This window comes from Xyrauchen texanus, chromosome 20 (assembly GCF_025860055.1).
Source record: "Xyrauchen texanus isolate HMW12.3.18 chromosome 20, RBS_HiC_50CHRs, whole genome shotgun sequence".
NCBI lineage: Eukaryota > Metazoa > Chordata > Actinopteri > Cypriniformes > Catostomidae > Xyrauchen > Xyrauchen texanus.
In genome coordinates this window covers 23690614-23710627 of record NC_068295.1, presented here as the reverse complement: position 1 = coordinate 23710627, position 20014 = coordinate 23690614, and the positions used below count along the sequence as shown (strand labels likewise).

Genomic DNA, 20014 nt, shown 5'->3' with positions numbered 1-20014 from the left:
ACATAGCTAACAGCACCTTTAAATCCAATGTGGTTAACACTATAAACTTTCACTAGACTTACAGTGTACTTACAAGAAAATACTGAGTAATATTAGGTAACTACATTATATGGCTAGTTTTGAACCCGTTCAACAATGCAAATTATACAAAGAGTGATGTTCTCTCTACCCCTAGGTGGCGGTGTGTCTGCACTTGTGATGGAAATGCCACACACAAAAATCAACGAGTAAAACATTTGCTTTCTCGTGTGTTGATTTCATCGACTGTTAACGCGGGAAGTTCGATATTTAAAATATATGCAGCATTGTTGTTGACGCAAGAGATCTGCTTCTTTTATTATTAGAAAACTGTTTTGGGACATGCTAAAAATGCTTTATGAGATCAGTTGTTTCTGGATATATTAAATTCGAGTGACAACGGTCGTCTATAATTTTTTAAAGTTGTCATAGTAACGCGAGAGATTTTAAAAGTTTTGAAACCAAAATTGACATTTAGTCATTTTATTCGCTTAAGTTTGTGGTCCGCGATGATGAAGTGTAAATCCAGCAGATCTTCCGTAAGTACTAGATCGTCTTCTGTTTGACGTTGTGTTCTACTAATCAAACAGTAAAGATCCAGATATCTAGGATATTTAAAGTCTTCTGAAATGTGAATTTGTCAGTCCCTGTCTGTGGCAGGTCCACTAACATGATCTTATGGTGTTGCAGATGGTCAATGGAGTACAATCAAACATTTCTGCTTTTTTCCTTTCAAAGGTAAGGTCATGATACTTGTAGTAAATGTAAAGGTTTATGAGAATTAATAGATTGTAATTTCACTTATATGCTGATTTGTTGTATTTATCATAAGTTGCCATCTAATATACAATTATTTAATCAGTACACATTAATCTGTATTTTTCTGTCTGAGAGTGTGTACATATCTATGGATTGTTTTTTTTAGGATATGATAATAAGATCAACATTATATATATTTTTTTAGGTTTCATCAAAGTCTCCTAAAAGAACGAAAGCTGGAATTCCAAAAGTTCCTATTTCATTGAAGACTTGTTTTGTGGAGGATGAAAATGTCCCCTGCTTTCCAAATTCTGCTGTTCCAGAAATGCTTGACAGTTCGAGGGCCGAGAAGGTCTGTCCTGACTCCTCATATGAGAACCACTCATCTGTCTCACGTGGTCTTCACTCTAAAGGTGTCAAGGTTAAAACCAGTCTGATGGCACGTAAACTGATGCAGGCACAGAAAAACAGCAGTCCAGAACCAGGAGACACTTTTGAGCTTAAGAATGGCGTAAGTCATTCTGGCTCCATGAAGAGATTGTTGTACAGCTCGGAGAACATCCAGAGTGCCAAACGCGCCAGGACCGTGCAAGATCAGAAACCTTCAGTAGAGTCTGATTGTGAGCCAAGCTTACCAGTGGTCTATCCAAATGCTCCTGAAGACTCATTACAGAGAGCATTCTCAAATAGTCCAGAGAAAAAAATCAAATCAATCAAATCTCAGCATCTTAATTTTGAGAATAGCCGATTGGCATCTGTGCCTGGTGTGAAAATGAATGGTCTCTCAAAGCTCTCCAAAAAATCTTTTCACCATCTGAGCTTTAGCATGTGTGAGAAAGAGAATATGTTAACTGTTACTGCAAAGCCAGCGATAGACATAAATGCAGATTCTGAGGGAAATGATCTTGTGATGTCATATAGTTCATGGATACAAAGTGACGCCAATGAAGAAAAACAGACCTTTCTCAACTATCCTGTAACTAAGAAGAGACCTTTGATGGGTGCTGCCAAGCTGCAAGCGAAAGACGAAATTGCTGATGTAAATACTTTGCCTGCCCTATTTGAAGATGATTTAAATGACCTGAAAGACGATTGGTTTGATGATGGCATGGACCAAAACTTTGAGGCACCAAAACCCAAGAAGTTTAATCTTGAGTATGAATGTTTTATATAACCTTGGAATTGGAGTTGGCCTATATAATGATGTTTTGTAAATTAAAACCGAACATAATGTATTTGTCTTTGACTTGTAGAAAAACTAAAGACATACCAGAACATGTTATACTGGCCTCTGGTGTAAACAACAGATACTGGGTTCTGGATGTACAGGAAGTCACCTCATCACAAAGTAGCACTGAGAAGCACTTAACCATCACCTGCTCAAAGATGACACAGCCCACAGAGACCTGCGTTCTCAAAGATGGCTGGTATCAAATGTTACTTGTCTAAAAAATAAAATAAAAATCTCTGTCCTCCTGCATAACAATAACTTTTTGTTCTTTCTCTCTGATTGTCTTTTTGTTTGAAATCTTTCTAAATTTTAAGGGAGAGTACTCCAATTGCAGTGAGAGACATCATTCACTTGGAAGGGAGGTGTGTTTCTGGCTTGTGGACGATTGATAGGGACTCTGGTTTCCTGGTTCTGCTGCCTGATCTGCTGCTCTCTGGGACCAGCATTGCCAGCAGTATTCGCTGCATTAGGCGAGGAGTGCTCGGAGAGCTGTTCAAGGTGTGATGCCCACACAAAAATGCAGAAGAGAAAAAAAATGACTGATAACAAAACATTTTCTACTGCTTGTATATTAACGCTTTACTATGCAATATAGCTTATGCATGCATACTGCTCCTATTAATGTTGGCAGAGGTTTCCTTCTATGCGTTCATCTCTTTCTGCGAAATGATGATTGCACACCTCCCAGATGTGTATGACTTTCGTCTGCTGAACAAAAACAACGATTTTTTGGAAGTATATTTCAGCTCTGTAGGTCCATGCAATGCAGTTGAATGGGACTTTTGAAGCTATAAAAAGCATATAAAATCACCATTAAAGTAATCCACAAGACTCTTCAGAATTCATATGATAGGTGTGGGTGAGAAACAGATCAATATTTAAGTCCTTTTTTACTATAAAATCTCTTCCCAGGCCACTAGAGTAGGGGTGTAACCCCGGTGTTCTGGCCTAATTCCCCCCATTGGCCCTTATCAATCATGTGTTCCTAATAATCCCAATCCATTAATTGGCTCTATCACTCCACACTCTCCTCTCCACCAATAGCTGGTGTGTGGTGAGCGTACTGGCACACTATGGCTGCCATCGCATCATGCAGGTGTATGCTGGACACTGGTGATGGTTGAGGAGAGTCCCCCTGTTCACTGTGTAAAGTGCTTTGAGTGTAGTGTCAGAAAAGCACAAAATAAATGTAATGTTCATTCATTTACTAGGTGGCTATATGCACAAAGATTATGAATCGCCAAAAGCAAAAAAAAGTGGAGATGTGTTGTAAAAATTGACTTTTATTGTTCTGGTTCTCACCCACACCTATCTCATCTCTTCTGAACACATGGATTTAATCACTGGAGACGTATGGATTACTTTTATGGACCTTCAGAGCAGACCAGTTTTGGTCACTATTTACTTGCTTGAGGAACTACAGAGCTGAGATATTCTTAAAAAAAAAAAATCTTCATTTGTGTTCTGCAGAACAAAGTCATACATATCTGGGATGGCATGAGGGTGAGTAAATGCGAATTTTTTATTTTTTGGTGAATTATTCCTTTTAATAATCAAACTATTTGCTGTCTTGCATGTGATTTTCAAACAGGTGTTCGACGGTGGATCCAAGCAGATGCTAAATGGTACCATAGTTCATGATATCTTTCAGAAAGCAGCCATGTCTTCAGACTTCTGTCCTGAGAAAATACAGACATTAGCCACAGAGGCACTGAGGAGCTCCAACTACCTTGGACAAATGTAAGAGCTATATTGCAATGTAATTTCCACTTTCAGACGTGCAGAATGTTATGGGCACATTAGCACCTCAGTTGTACTCTTATTTTACAAAAGTAGATGTTACTGTACAGATGTTTACCATTATAATGATTTTTGTTTTATGCCAGTGTTTTAAAAGGATTGTTGACAGCACATGCGTTGACTTGATATTTGCTTAGGTACAGCTTAAAACTGACCCAGGATGACATGAGGCAGGAAGTTGAACAATATCTCCCTTCTTTATCTGAGTGGGCAAAAGACTATCTTCACACTTCACCACAGGCTGGACACAAACAACTCAGCCTGAAACTGTGAGTGTACATTTCAGCCTCTTATTTATTTTAACCGATCTCTAAAGATTTTGAGAGCATGGTTTGCTTTGCTTTGAAGCTAATAGACGTGGACTGAAAGCTACGAAACTTGAATTTGAAATGTTATCGGGTCTTTAAAGCAGTAGTTCACACACAAATGATAATTCTATCATCATTTACTCACCCTTACCGTGCGTTTAGACCAGAGGCAGCGAGCGCGTCAAAATTCGTTCTGGCTGCCCTGCCAACAACGCTATCGAAAATTCGTGGACGCTCTGCCGTATTTGAAATAGGCGGCAACGTTCATTGAGAATGCTTGGTTTTGTGAACTATATTTAAAGGGGCCACAAAACATCCAGACATGTCGACCTGTATCTTTTTGATGACATATCACAAGTATATCCTCATGAAATATTTGAATATATTATTATATAATATATATTATATAAACCATAATATCCACTTCATCAACTCACCTGGCACACTAACAATTTCAGACACCTTTGTCCACTCATCGTTTTTTTTAATTTTATTTATATCCCTGTAAGAAAACGGGGACAGATCAAATATTACGGGAAAACCCACCACGGCAATAATCAATTCTCTTCCATTTTGTCTTCGGAACTAATGTTTGGTGGGAACCAAAGTTTACACGGTTGTGTTCTCTAGACTTCGCTTCTCGCCGCCGAGAGACGCTGGCTGTCATAGAAAATGAATGACTTCCAGTCGATTTGATGCTCTCGACGCCTCTGGTCTGAACGCATGGTTACACTGTCTCAAACTTATATGACTTTCTTCTGTGGAACACAAAGATTGATGGAGATTTAAAGTGGCTATATCCACACAATTGCAAGTCAACATTTCGAATCTCCAAAAAGCACATAAAGGCAGCATAAAAGTAATCCATACAGCTTGAGTGATTTAATCCATGTCTTCTGAAGAAATATCGGTAATAATCGCTTTCAGGTAAGGCTGCCCCCGACTAAAGATTTTCCTAGTCGACTAGTAAGCGTTAATTTAAGCCATTAGTCGACTAGTCGTACGTGAGTCGCGACTGAGGCGAGCCTGGGTTCTTGTGCGATGGACAGGAGTGATGCAGAGTGACAGATGGAATGGTGTGTTTCGACGGCTTCTGGGAGAGAGGGGTACTCTGTACTGGTTGGAGTGCGGATCATTTTCAGTACTGGGAACTTTGGTTTAGGTACTTCTCATGTAGTCGAAAAGACTATGCAAAACTATTTTAAAGAACAGGAAGTGGGGGATCTTTCAGACAGTTAATCAATCAAGAGCAATTTGGGATCCTAAAGCTGAGCCAAAGGGTCTTTTAGGTGGTTATTTGAATATACGAAGTGTTATACCAAAAAATGATCAAATTCATCATCTTCTACTGGACTCTTAACTTAGATTTTCTTTGTTTATCTGAGACATGGCTCCATGCAAATTCCCCATCAGCAGCATTAAAAGTACTTGGTTTTAAACTGTATAGGAGAGATAGAGTTGGTTCTAAGGGGGGTGGAGTTATGATTTATGTGAAAGCTAGTATCCAGTGTAATGAAATCCCTTGGTCAAACTCTATGTACTTGGAATTTATTGGCCTGAATATTACTTTATCACAAATGTCCTTTGTATTAATTCTAATTTATCGTCCTCCCTCTTCTAATAGTAGTTTCTATGAAAATTTGAAGCAGTTACTAAAACAATGTGATTTTAACAAATAGGTTATTATCATGGGAGATTTAAATATTAATTGGGATGACAAAATAGGTTGAAAAAATCTTAAACCGTTAACTGATCATTTTGATCTGAAGCATCTGATTAATGGGCCTACAAGAATAATTAATTCTACAAGGACACTTGATTTAATTAATTTAATATTTAGTAACAGACCTAAGAGAATATTAAAATTCTTTAATATGTTAACAGGCCTCTGACCACATTTCGATTTTAGTGGCCAGAAAATGATCTAGTAAGAGATTTAAATAGTTTGAAATATGATTCTTCCAGCATCCCAAAACATAAACTACATGACTTCAAATGTGTTGTTCATCGGATCAAATGGGGTGATGTATTAATAGGAATTTATCAGGAGGAAGATTGTCAAAAATTCTCCAAAACATTAGAGAGCATTATTAAAGATATTAGCTGTAAATTTAGTCCTAAAAATAAAAAAACAAACTGTCCCTTGGATACATTCAGATATTTTAAAATTGATGAAAGAACAGGATTTTGTTTTAAAAATAGCAAATAGATCTAAGTTAAGTTACGATAGACAAGGTAAGGAACAAGGTGGTAAAGACACTCAAATGCTAAGGCAGATTATTTAATGAAGATAATTGAACACGCAAGAGGTAATTCTAAAATAATCTGGAACCAGTTAAATAAATTAAAAGGACATAAAACAAAAGATAGAACATCACTTGAATTGAAAGTAAATAAAAAAAAAAGTTGACAAATAATCCAACTGAAGTGGCCGAAGCACTTAATCATTACTTTATTGATTCTGTAGTCTCAATTGCACAATGTATTACCTCCTTAGTATACAGAAGTTTGTCCTGTTAATACAGTTGAACAAGCTTTTACTCCAAAGGCTGTCACTGAATTAGATGTCATAAGAGCAATTACATCTCTTAGACCATCCAGAGCATAGGATATATTTGGTATGGATGTAGTAATGCTTAAAGAGCTTAGTGTGTCACTAATCAATCCCATTACTAAAATGATCAACCTTTCAATTCTTCAGGAGATGTTTCCATGTGCTTGGAAGTCATCTGTTGTTGTGCCTATATTCAAAAGTGGAGATTTTCATTGTGCCAGTAATTACAGGCCTAGTAGTCTTTTACCTATAGTGTCAAAGGTTGCAGAGAAATTGATAGCTGTGCAAATTACGGATCATCTGTATACTAGTTAATTTACCATGCATCCAGTGCAATTTGGATTCAGAGCAAACTACTCAACTGAGATGGCAAATTGTTACTTCATTAAAAAAGTTAAGTCTCTATTGGACTAAGGTGGGGTTGATGGAGCAGTGTTTCTTGACCTTTCATATTTGTCAGGTTGAACACAGTATGTTCAAGTACTGAATTTTAAATCAACAGCCCTTAGTATATCCACAGGTGTTCCCCAAGAATCTATACTGGGTCCATTGCTATTTACTTTGTATATTAATGATCTTCCATCTGTTTGTCCTGACACTAACATCCAAATGTATGCAGACGACACTGTTATTTATATACATGAGAGCAGAGTGTCACAAGTTGCTAATTAACTACAAAATCCATGGTTCATGTAACAGCTTGGTTAGCGCAATGCTGTTTACTATTAAATATCTCTAAAACAGTGTGTATGTTTTTTACCAAAACAAATAGTTCGTGTAGTGCCAGATTGTTTTGTATCAGGGGAAAAGTTACAAGTTGTATCTGAATATAAGTAACTTGGAGTTTTAATTGATTCTAGACTTACTTTTAAAACTCAGGTTAAAAAGGTCTGTTATCGAGTCAAATTTAGTCTCTCAAATTTGAAATTTATTCGAGATAGTTGTCTACAGAGGCTGCTACGATGTATGTACATTCTATGGTCATTTCTCATATTACTTATTGTTTAACAACTTGGTAACAGGCTAGTACAACTACTCTAAATCCATTGGAGTCTCTGTAGAAACAATCACTAAAATTGATTTATAAGAAATCGGTTTATTTTCATTATTGTTCAATATAAAACAAAAATAATCTGCTTAGTTGGGAAAACATGATCAAATATGTAGATGTTTGCTTCATGTTTAAGACTATACATAGCTTGACCTCTCCGTTAAAACAATATGTTAACATTAGAACAACTGCACATCGGTCCACAAGGGGTGGGGCAAGAGGGGACTGTATTATTCCTCTCAGAAAGTGTACATTTAGTAAATCTGTATTTTCAGTTAAAGCTGTATGGGAATGGAACTCCATCCCATCAACAATTAGAGGGCTGGATACATTATTTTTTTTTTGGATACATTTGTTTCATCTTAAAAAAAAAAAAAATAAAAAAAAGGGGGGATTAATTAATACTCTGCACTGTCTACCTTAGAGTTTTATTTTATCCAATTTTAGCTTATCTGTAATAGTTTTTTCGTTAGTATTTGATAATGTAGTTTTTTGTCTTTTGTTTTCCTTGTTATTGTATTAATATAAGATGCTTTGTTTTTTTTAGGGTGACTTTTTAACATTCTATAAAGGGTCTACAGATGAAAAATAGCCATTTGGCTAATTCTGGCACATTTACAGTCATGTTTATTAATGTGCATTGCCCCTGTAATTGAATAAAAATTAAAATACGTTTATGATATTAATTTAATTACTTATATATATCTTGAGGGGGCATCAGAAAATGGTTTGAGTTCCAGGGCTGAGAATGTTATAAGTAACATTGCTAACACTGTTCTACATTACAGAGAAATACTAAACCGTAATAATGAGCCTTTAAAATATACATTTTACAAGCACACGCATGAAGCGAGCCACAGTGACACTGGGAAAAGCTTTAATGATTCTGAATGTGTCAGAAAAAACAGCAAGGAGGCTGTCTGAACATTTTGTTAATTTATAGAGATAGATGCACAGTAGGGTTGTGCCGACAGACGATGATGTCTGGGATCGACGATGGTCAGAGTGTTCGCCCATAGCTGATGCCTTTGATGTCAAGACGATATTTGGCTCGTTTTTCCATGTATTTAATTATTATTATTAGGCTATTATTATCAAATTAATATTAAAAATAATTTGCCCGTAGACACAGACACGTGCTTGAAGAAACACACTTTATTATATTATTAAGAACAGATGACGTCTACAAAAGCCGTCTATGTGTATGTATGACACGCTGATACAGAGGCGTGCTGTCTCGTGGAACACGCGCATCTAAAAGGTTCTCACTCTTTATTTCTGTCTTCCAATTGTATTTTTTATTTATTTTTTGCAAGAAAAGTATCGTCTATGTGTGCTTCAAATGACCTCCGACATCTCAGGTTAGGCAGTGCATTGAGTTCAGTTCACTTAATTTCCACAGAGTAGTTCATTGTGACCACAACCCTGCAGCCTGTAAAATAATACAAAAACATGTTCACCTCGTACCATGATTTATATTTCAGTGATTATTATCATCATTATAATAATTTTTTTACATTTATAATTGTTTTTATGTCTTCATTTAAGTAATTTTCCGCCTGCATGTTTAGACGGACACTTGCCTGACGGTAAATAGAAAGGATATATATTATTCTTTTATAATTTCAGTAATTTAATTGCTTTTTCATTTCGTTTGGAGTGCAATTTTAATTTAGAAATGTATTTGATTTAAGTTTTTTAAATCAATTAATTTATTTTTCAATACAAAATCACTAAAGCAAGAGTTTTCTCCGATCCCTTTGCCCAGGGGTTTACTGATATAATTGCATATATATATATATATATATATATATATATATATATATATATATAGTGAAGGAGGGAACAAAACAAATTTATTCACACACATGATGTATTTTCCCGGACAGCGAAATACCCGACCGGTAGAGAATGCACAGATGTAGTTTCTTTGCCAGAGAGATGCTGTCAACTTTGTAAAACCATCTTTCAAATTCACATTTTAAATGTACTTATTTTTTCCAGTTTCATTTTAATTTTTAGATAAAATAAATAAAAAATAAAGTTCAAAATTTGAAGTCAAGGTGTCTTGCTTAACCCTAACCCTGCTTAATGAAAATGACCCCATAGTACCACCTAGTGTCCAACCGGCAGTAATACCAGTGTTCGTTGTTTTTCTGTGGAGTTTTATTCTGCGACCAACCGACCAATCAAAACTTGGTAGACCAAGACTCTTCTCATCAACTAACCTTTGGTCGACTATCGGGGCAGCCCTGGTTTCAGGTGAGAAACAGAACAAAATATGCGCTCTGCTCATGTACACATGCTGTGCATGCGTTCTGCACGTGCATCAAATACAAAGAAGTGTTACCGAGCTTCAAATCATGATCATGCCAAAATGACTGCAGAGTAAAAAAAAAAAAAGTTACAATTTGGTCTGTTCTCACTCAAAACCGATCGGATTGCTTCAAAGGACATGGTTTAACCTTTATACTGCCTTTATGTCCTTTTTGAAGCTTGGAAGTGTTTGACCCCATTGACTTAAATTGTATGGATATATTCTCATGTTTCTGTCGAAATATGTTTGCGTTTGTGTTTCACAGAAGAAGAAAGTCATATGAGTTTGAGAAGGCATAAGGGTAAGTAGATGATGAGAACAATCCCCTTTTGGGTGAACTCTAACTTTAAGTAAAAAATGTAGCTGGTTTGATCATTTTCGATTTTGAATGAGCCTAACAGTTTGTGTGGTTATTTATTATCAGTCCAAGTGATGGGGCAATGAGCAAGCATGATGCAGCCTGTAGCGTGACAGTCACAGATTTTGTGGACATTGAGGAGAACATCTGGTCTCCACGTTTTGGCCTGAAGGGAAAGATCGATGTGACAGCTGGGATTAGGATTCATCGCAGAGGCAGACAGACCATAGATAGGATTGTGCCACTGGAGCTGAAAACAGGCAAAGAGTCCAACTCCATTGAGCATCGCAGCCAGGTAACAAATACAGTATTAACGTGTTACGTGTAGGGCTGGGTGAAAATTATTACATATTTTTAAAGTGAATAAAATATTTTATCTGTATTATAGGTTATCCTGTACACACTGATGTGCTCAAATAGACGTTGTGATCCAGAGGCAGGTTTCCTTATCTACTTAAAGACTGGCAGTTTATATCCTGTTATAGGCAACCACATGGACAGGAGAGGTTTGTTTGTTTCTTTTTTCAGTCTGGTTCAAGTGCTGTTCCTTTTTTCGACACCTTGTAGTTTCATAAAAAGGTATCATATGAGAGCCAATGTACCAAATTTCTAGGAATAACAATGTAGCCAACTGCCAATTTAGCAAAAAAATTTATTTTTGCAAAAGTTAAGCTTCTATCCTGCTCATGACTACTGATTAATACTTAATCCATCTTAGAGCTGATTAAAATCAGGAACTCATTGGCTCATCACATTGGCAACAGTCTGGTCAAGGTGGATGGTAGAAGTCAAATGGCCCCATTGCCTGCCATGGTATCTGACCAGCAGGCTTGCAAATACTGTCCTCAGAGAAGAAACTGTGCTGTTTACAGCAGGTAAATCTTGATATGTTTACTGCATTTGTGTTTTTTTTACAACTGATTTAATTTCACATTTAATGAAACATATCATTGTCTCTTTACACAGAGCTCTAGAGGGAGATCCAGGGGAGAACTTGAGTGAGGATTCACATGCCTTTGTGGAGCTGGAAAGCCAGCACCTCAGGCAGGTGCACCTCCAGTACTTCAGCCACTGGCTGCTGCTCTGCTCACTGGAGGCTCTCACCATGGAGAACAAAGGTGGCCGTCGCAATATCTGGCTACAGACCGCCCAGCAGAGGTTGGTGTTTTTACAAAAGAGGCATTGTTTAAATTAGTCAGAGATATAGTAGGCATTTGACATGCAGGGTTGGGATTTGGGTATCCATAGCCATTTTCTCTTCAGAACGGGTTAAATATAAAATACTGGAACCATATTATTTTCATGATATTTGGTTCTGTTAATGGTTCTTGAATGTCTGCATTATTCCATAGATGTGGTCAGAACACCTTACTTAAAATAGGAACAAGAAGTTAACTCTAAGCTTGTAAGTGCGCCCGCCGGTGGGCCCGCCGAGAAAAAAGTTATTCTAAAAAAATGTATAACTACAGTCTAGACAAACACAAACTAGGTATTGTTTTAAAGCTTGGCTGTATTTTACATTGCATGTAGGCATTATGGCTAAAACGGAACAAGTGCTTTGAAATTTCAGACAAATCAGAAGTGTTCCGTTTTGATAATCTATTAATAATTTTGCATTGTACGTATTATTGTAATCAGTAAAAACATCAAACAGATTAAATAGCCATGTGTCATGTCAATGGAAAGCTCTCAAAGCGTATAATACAATCAGCCTATTTATAATGATTAGATGACTTAATTGGAAATGATGTAGTACATTGTTCAGCATCATGGAATGCTAAAACAAACTTATTAGTATTTAAATTGCTGCAGCCAGAGGTGGAAATCATCCAAATATGGGCAGAGAAGATTGTTCATTCTAATTACATATGGCCACCAGGAGATGGCCCCAAGTACAAAACACAGACTCAATGATTGCTCAAATGACACAGAATGAAACTGAACAAGATCTCGTTACTCATGACTGCATGCTTTGGACAGAGAGCATAACTTTAGTCATTGTATTTGTATGTGAAATTAGTTATTTTGTACAATTATAATGTTATATTTTTAGGATCAATTATATTTGTAATGCTATAACTTTTGATTGCTTTGTCATATCAACACAAAATTTTACTCAGTTTCAGGTGAAATGATTGGGAACAAAACAAATGCTGTTTATTCGGAGCTACCTTATTTACACCCTGAGATGTATATTGTAAATTTTGAAAAAATTATTTTTGGCTTAAGTTTTTTTAATGATTTTTTTCAGCAGTTTCTTAGGCTGAGAGCCTCTATTTATCATAATCTATATCATTAAAAAAAAATAGTTTTCTTTATAATAATACCAAACACTTGACCCTCCTTGTTCTTTTTTTTTTGTCAAGTTATAAGCCTTTAATTTTGGGTATGCTACTGAAACCGGAAAACTTTAACACCCTCAGAGCTTAAAGGGTTAAATTCTTACAATTTCCATCCTTATAAATGAAAGTTCCTGTTGCGTCCCTAGTTCTCATGTTCTTCCACATTCTCAGGGAGAAGAGTGGTGGCTGCATGGGAAACATGCAGTTAGCTGGAAGTGTCAGCATTCTGTCTGATGGGGTGTATAAGCACTGCTTTGAGAGGATAGAGGGAGAACAGACTCTCACCGGGCTGATAGTGGGGGACAGGATTGTTGTCAGTGATCAGGAATCTGTGCTCATAGGCCTCGCCACAGGATACATCACAGAGATTACAATCAATGGAGTGATGTGTACTTTGGATAAGTAAGTCTCTTGCAGAGGTTGGTTTGTTTTTCATTATGTTTTTATGTTGGTTTTGTAAAATTGAAGGTCTCTGTAAGCCTAAGGTTGAAGCTATTAATGTGGATTAAACTTATTGTTCCAGAAATCTTTCCAAGTATTCCTCAAACACAGTTTTCCGTCTAGACCAGGATGAAGGTGTTGGTGGTCTTGGCACTCATCTAGTAAACTTATCTATGTTAATGGAAAATACTCAAACCAGGTTTGATCATTATCTTTGGTATAAAATCTTCTTGTCCTTTTTTTATTGTATTTTTTCTAAGTTAAAAGATAAATATGTATTATTTTTTTTCCACAGTGAAAGATTAAGGGAGTTGATTGTGGAATTCAGGCCTCCTCAGTTCATTGATAGTCTGAGCAGCGTGTTACCACGAGATGCCAAGGAGACTGTTGCCAACATTCTAAAAGGTGTGCTCATAGATATAACCTTTACTTATAGTCCTTTGTCTTTTTTTTTAATAAATCATAGTTTAATCAGTCTTTCTGCAATTAGCTTGTTTTAAATGTGCCTTTGATGTGCTCTCATAAATAATTAAGCTTCTCTGCTGCTGTTCCTAATGATGATTTTAATCACATTTTGCCTCTCAGGACTCAACAAACCCCAGAAGCAAGCTATGAAAAAAGTGCTACTGTCCAAAGATTACACACTTATTGTGGGAATGCCTGGCACTGGGAAAACTACCACCATTTGTACATTGGTAAGAGCTTATTTATTAAAACTTTGAAACCCATGTGTTTTATATTAACCATATTCAGTTTCATTGCCACTGCAGATGATGGGATTTTTTTCTGTATTCAACACCTTTTATAGCATTTTTAGTTTATCAAGTTTCTGTCTGGAATTTAATTTTACATTACTATTTCCACAGTATCTCTCTGCATTTTATGATGGTCAAGCATTTAAGCTGTGCTTAAAGTTCAGACAATTTCAATTTTGTCCCAATTTTCCGCTGTCTTCTCAAAGTGCTGCCAGTGACTACCAGTCAATTCCCATTTATATGTAAATATGCAATGTCTGTATTTACAATGAGAGATGTAAATTTGGACTTACTGTAAGTTTTAATTTTCAATGATTTTGCCTTGCAAATCATTTATACAAATCAACTTGAGAAGTTTAAAAACATGGCAATATGATTTTTAATTCCTCAATTTCATTTTAATAATTTATAGTTACCTTTGTTGTTTTCTTTATTTTGTATGATTCCTTTCTCATCCTGTGTTTGGTATCCTATGTTCATTTGGTATGATTTACTCACCCTCATGCCATTTGACTGTAAAAAGAATAAGGAAATTCTCTGATTTCTTCTGAACTTCCTTGTTTACCAGGTGCGTATTCTCCATGCTTGTGGCTTCAGCGTGCTTCTAACAAGCTATACCCACTCTGCTGTGGACAACATCCTTCTGAAACTGAAGAGGTTTAAGATTAGCTTCCTGCGACTGGGCCGCAGTCAAAAAGTGCACAAAGACATCCTGCCCTTCACAGAGGAGTCGGGTCGGGCCAAAGGCATCCAAACCCTGCAAGAGCTTGAAGAACTCTACAACAAAGAAGTAGGAAACATTAGACATAAGCATGTTTACATGTTATAGTTTTGTCTCTGAATTGCTCCAAAAAAAAAACTTTTTAATTGTCCTTTGTAGCTCATTGTGGCCACCACTTGTATGGGTGTGAAGCACCCAATTTTCACCCGTAGACGCTTTGACTTCTGCATAGTAGATGAGGCGTCTCAGATCAGTCAGCCTGTATGTTTAGGGCCACTGTTCTACGCCCAGCGCTTTGTCCTGGTGGGAGATCACCAACAGCTCCCTCCTATTGTGCAGAATGCTGAAGCAAGGTAATATTTTCAGTCCATCTCTTTCCACACACATGAAAATATCCATGCTATTCTTACAATACAGTGTGACCTTTTGAGTTTAAGACCAATATTCTTAAAGGGATGGTTCACCCAGAAATGTGTAAATGATGAAAGTCTCATCATTTACTCACTTTCATGCCATCCCAGATGTGTATGACTTTCTTCTGCTGAACACAAAGAAAGATTTTTAGAACAATATCTCAGCTCTTTAGGTCCTCACAATGAATGGTGGTCAGAACTTTGAAGCTCCAAAATCACATGAAGTCAAGCATAAAAGTAATTCATAAGACTGCAGTTGTTTAATCCATTTCTTCTGAAGTGATCCAATTGGTTTTGTGTGCGAACAGGCCAAAATATAACTCTTTTCACTTGTTGACAGCAGTCTCCTTGGCGATCATGATTTCAAGCTTGATTACATTACCTATATTTACAAGAGTTATATTTTGGTCTGTATTTTGATATAATCACATCATATCAATGTAAAACATTTTTAACCATCATCTTGCATGAAACTTAAGAACTGTACTGTAAATGTTCCTCAGGGCCTTGGGCATGGATGAGAGTTTGTTTAAACGTCTGGAGCACCACGGTGATGCAGTTGTTCAGCTGAATGTTCAATACCGAATGAACAGGTGGGGAGTGTGATTAACCTACAGAATTTGATTGATAAAGGTCTCTGGGAAAAAATTTATTATTTACCTGTATCATTCCTAAAACATATCCTGCTATTTTTGTGTATGCAAAAAGAGAACGCTTTATTCCAAGTAGTCTGAAGCTATATACAGAAATATTTATTCACTGATAATTGTCACTTCCACTGCAAATTTGTTGCCTATGATCAAGTTAGACATCAAACGTTATTGTTTCGCATGTGTCATGACATACATCATAACGTCAAACCTTCACCATATTTCATTTGATAGCTTTTATTTTTGTCCTGGTTGGAATTTGACAAACGCTTGTATGGAAGAAAAAAAAACCTGTGTAAAGATTCTTCAAAATTCTCCTTTTGTGTTCCTCTGTGAAAAATACAGCGTACAAGTTTGGAATTTAAACAGAACTGTGAATATTCAAATAAACCACCAGCTGTAACCAGGTGGATTTTTCATTTTGAATTTTGTCCCCTGCAGGGCGATCATGTCTCTGAGCAATGCTCTGATGTATGAGGGCAGACTGGAGTGTGGCTCTGAGAGGACAGCCAGTGCAGTACTACAGTTGCCCAGTAGGGCACAGGTTGAGAAGGAGCTTGAGCTGTATGTTTGTCAACCACAATACAGTGCTTGGATTCAGGCTGCACTAGAGCCCAATGACCCTGTGTGTTTCCTGGACACCTCTGAGGTCAGTCTAACTTTCTAAGTCTTGCTTTGACTTGCCTAAAATCAGTCTTTCTGACATTTTTTATCATTTATGTCCCTTTCTGCACTGCATTTCTCCAGGTCCCCGCCCCAGAGACGGTGGAGAAAAGTGGAATCAGCAACCAGACGGAAGCTATCTTGGTACATTCCCTTGTCACTCTGCTGTTGAAGGTGAGAACATGCTATTTGGTGTGTGCAAGTTTTATCTATTAATTAAATGTAGTATTATCTAAAGCACTTGGTCATAAAGAACTAGAGAAGTGCTAGATCAATGCATCAGGAATATTTATCTAGTAAATGTAATGTAAATTAAATTTTAAATGTGTTGTAGGCTGGATGCAGAGCAGCTGACATTGGTGTCATTGCCCCATATCGGCAGCAGCTGAAAGCCATCTCCAGTCTGCTGCAGGGAGCTGCATATAGCGCTCTGGAAGTCAACACGGTGGACAAGTACCAGGGCCGTGACAAGAGCGTCATAATTGTGTCCTTTGTTAGGAGCAACACTGAGGGCAACGTAAGTAAAAAAAAAAACTGCTCCTGTATAATGGAGCCAACATCACTGCACTTTGAGTGATATTTCACTGATATTTCACTTTTTCTTATTCTAAAATCTGTCTGTCATCTTTCAGCTGGGAGAGTTGCTGCAGGACTGGCGCAGGCTCAATGTGGCTATTACTCGAGCCAAATATAAGCTCCTCATGCTGGGCTCTGCATCCACCCTGCGCCGTTACGCTCCACTAGAGAAACTCCTCGGTCACCTTCAGCAGGAAAATATGATATCCTTTACAATTATCCTAAATAAACAAAATAACTCATTGCAGGTTCTTTTGAATTAATGATTCATCTTTGTTTTTTTTCCATTTAAATTTTAGCAACAAGAACAAATGTTTTTCATTTACTGCACTTACTGCACTTTAGCCCACACTACAAACACTTTTATTTTTATAATTGTTCACTTCAAAAATGCTTTTATTCAAAGCAACTTAAGGCTGGATTATGCTACATGATTTTTTGAAGAATATTTAACCTCTGTAGATCCATACAATGCTGAATAGTGACCAAATATTTGAAGCTAAAAAAAGTGAATGAAGGCAGCATAAAAGTAATCCATACGACTTCAGTGGTTGAATCAGTGTCTTTTAAAGCGATCCAGTTGGTTTCGGGTGAAAACAGACCAAAATATAACAAATTTTTCACTGTAAACCTTGTCATTGCAGTCTCTAGGCACAATCATGATCATATTAAGCTCGATTACACTTCCTAGTCCTTGATGCATGCACAGAGTGCTGGATGGCACTATAGAAAGCATAATCAAGCTTGAGAACATGATCGCCATGGAATCTGCCATCAAGGTGTACAGTGAAAAAGGAGTTTTGGTCTGTTCTCACAACTGGATTGCTTCAGAAGACATTGATTAATCCACTGGAGTCTTATGGATTACTTTTACGCTGAATTTATCTCCTTTTTGGAGCTTCAAAGTTTTGGTCACCATTCACTTGCATTGCATGGACCTACAGAGCTGAGATATTGCTCTAAAAGTCTGTGTTTGTGTTCTGCTGAAGAAAGAAAGTCATACACATCTGGGATGGCATGAGGGTGAGTAAATGATGAGAGTATTTTCATTTTTGGGTGAACTATCCTTTTAAGCTACAGGAACGGACTGTTAAAAGTAAACTTGATTACTATAATTCTCCTTAATTTAAATCACATCTTCCAGCTGCCTCCTGCCACCCATGAAGCACTACCCACAATTCACTTGTGATCTGATGTTCTATCCTGATCCATAGCATACCTCACAAAAACCAGTGATACTGTGAAACAACCTATTACTTGAACAAAATGTAAGTAAATAGTAAACATAAGCTTCAGAATGTGTAGACCTTTTATTTTGTTTCAATGATGGATGTCAAGATCAGTAATGCCATACCAGTTGTTGAAAGCAATAGTAAAGCTCCTCATGGATAAGGATGTCCAGGACTGACAACTGAAGACTTTTCCTCAATGCTTAATTTGGCCATAAACTGTTTCACTCCAGATTAAGTTGTATATTTTATGATCAATTCCTACCTCATGTCGCTTTTTAAATTCCTGTAATTGTATTCCTGTAGTGTCATGTTTTTGAATGGGAATTGAATAAGCAGTAAGTAGTTTTTATGTATGTGTATATTTGTTTTCTTGTTTATTTTTCATGTTTTAAAAATCTTTTTTCAAGTTTAATAAAGTCCAGCACAGTAAATTAAGTAAATGTGTGATGATTGATTTCAAGTTCAAGAGGCAGTAGACAAATGCATTTTTAATTTATTTAAGTTAATTTATTAAATTGTGCACGTTTGTCCACGTGAGTTCCTTGAAAAATGATGTGTCATCTCTCGTCTCCAGCTGCAGTTCACCACCACGACTAGAAAACTGGTAGTCTGACACAGAGAAAACAAATATGTCAGGGATTAGTTCCTTATTCTTAGCCACAGCCCATTTTATTAATTAAAGTATATCTTATGTTACTGTTACTCAGGGGCGGACTAGCCATAGGGAGAGCCTGGACTTTTCCTGGTGGGCCGGCTGTAAAATGGAGCTGAACTGCCGAACACCCCCATTTTATTTCTTTGTAGCAAGTTGTTGCACACGGTGATGTCACAGTGATGTAATTTTGTTGTTTACATCTGTAAAATATGTAGAAGTACACCAACAATCGTGCTAATTACTTTATACATTGGTAAAATATGATCAAACAAACATAGTGGCCCTGTTTTTATTTTGGGCCACCCTGTGTAAATATATACACTGCCTGGGCAAATAAAAAAGTTGCCATTTGGATTTACATAAGCAGATACTTAAGAGCCCATAATTGGATCATTGTTGCAGTGATTAATATGTTTCAGCCGGCAACATTTAACCTCAACTGATGCAGTGTGTAGGTTCTCATTTCTAAATAACCATGTCGGAAGACGTATCCCGTGGTTGTGGAAAAGATGTTACTGTCTTTCAGAAGGGGCAAATTATTTGCCAGCATCAAGTAAAGAAAACCATTTAGGAGATTGCTGATCTCACTGGAATTTGGTTAAGAACTGTCCAACGCATTATTAAAACCTGGAAGTATAGTGAACCATCAGCTACGCAGAAGAAATGTGGTCCGAAAAAAATCTTGAATAATTGTGATCGGAGATCATTAAAACGCTTAGTCACATCATAAAAAATCGAAGTAGAACTCACGGCTATGTTTATTTTATTTGTATTTATCCATTATTTAACCAGGAAGGTCCCATTGAGATACGAGATCTCTTCACGTAAAAAACAGTATAATAATTAATAGTGAAATTAAGATTATTTCCACATGCACAATGCGACAAGAACTTACAGGCTTGGGACTAAACAGCTGTGTAGCCACAAGAAAGCCATTTGTTAGTGATGCTAATCAGAAAAAAAAACTTACATTTGCTAGGCAGCATAAAGATTGTACTGTGGAGCAATGGAAAAATGTCATGTGGTCTGATGAGTCCAGATTTACCTGATTCCAAAGTGATGGTTGCATCAGGATAAGAAGGGAAGCTCATGAAGTGATGCACCCATCATGCATAGTTGCTCACTGTATAAGACTCTGGAGGCAGCGTTATGATCTGGGGTTGCTTCAGT

At 36.9% G+C, this 20014-nt stretch overlaps 1 protein-coding gene across 1 annotated transcript; it reads left to right on the top strand.

Moving 5' to 3' along the window:
• Nucleotides 1-256: 256 nt before the first annotated feature.
• dna2 (DNA replication helicase/nuclease 2) lies at nt 257-18605 on the top strand. The gene is made up of 23 exons (XM_052150702.1): nt 257-557; nt 709-756; nt 983-1932; nt 2031-2204; nt 2323-2506; nt 3600-3748; nt 3946-4077; nt 10463-10691; nt 10785-10902; nt 11115-11271; nt 11363-11554; nt 12910-13140; nt 13262-13378; nt 13475-13584; nt 13765-13874; nt 14503-14724; nt 14815-15008; nt 15572-15661; nt 16160-16367; nt 16466-16555; nt 16716-16898; nt 17014-17162; nt 18095-18605. The coding sequence occupies exons 1-23, from the start codon at nt 528-530 to the stop codon at nt 18144-18146; spliced, it is 4119 nt and encodes a 1372-aa protein (XP_052006662.1). The 5' UTR covers nt 257-527; the 3' UTR covers nt 18147-18605.
• Nucleotides 18606-20014: the final 1409 nt, after the last annotated feature.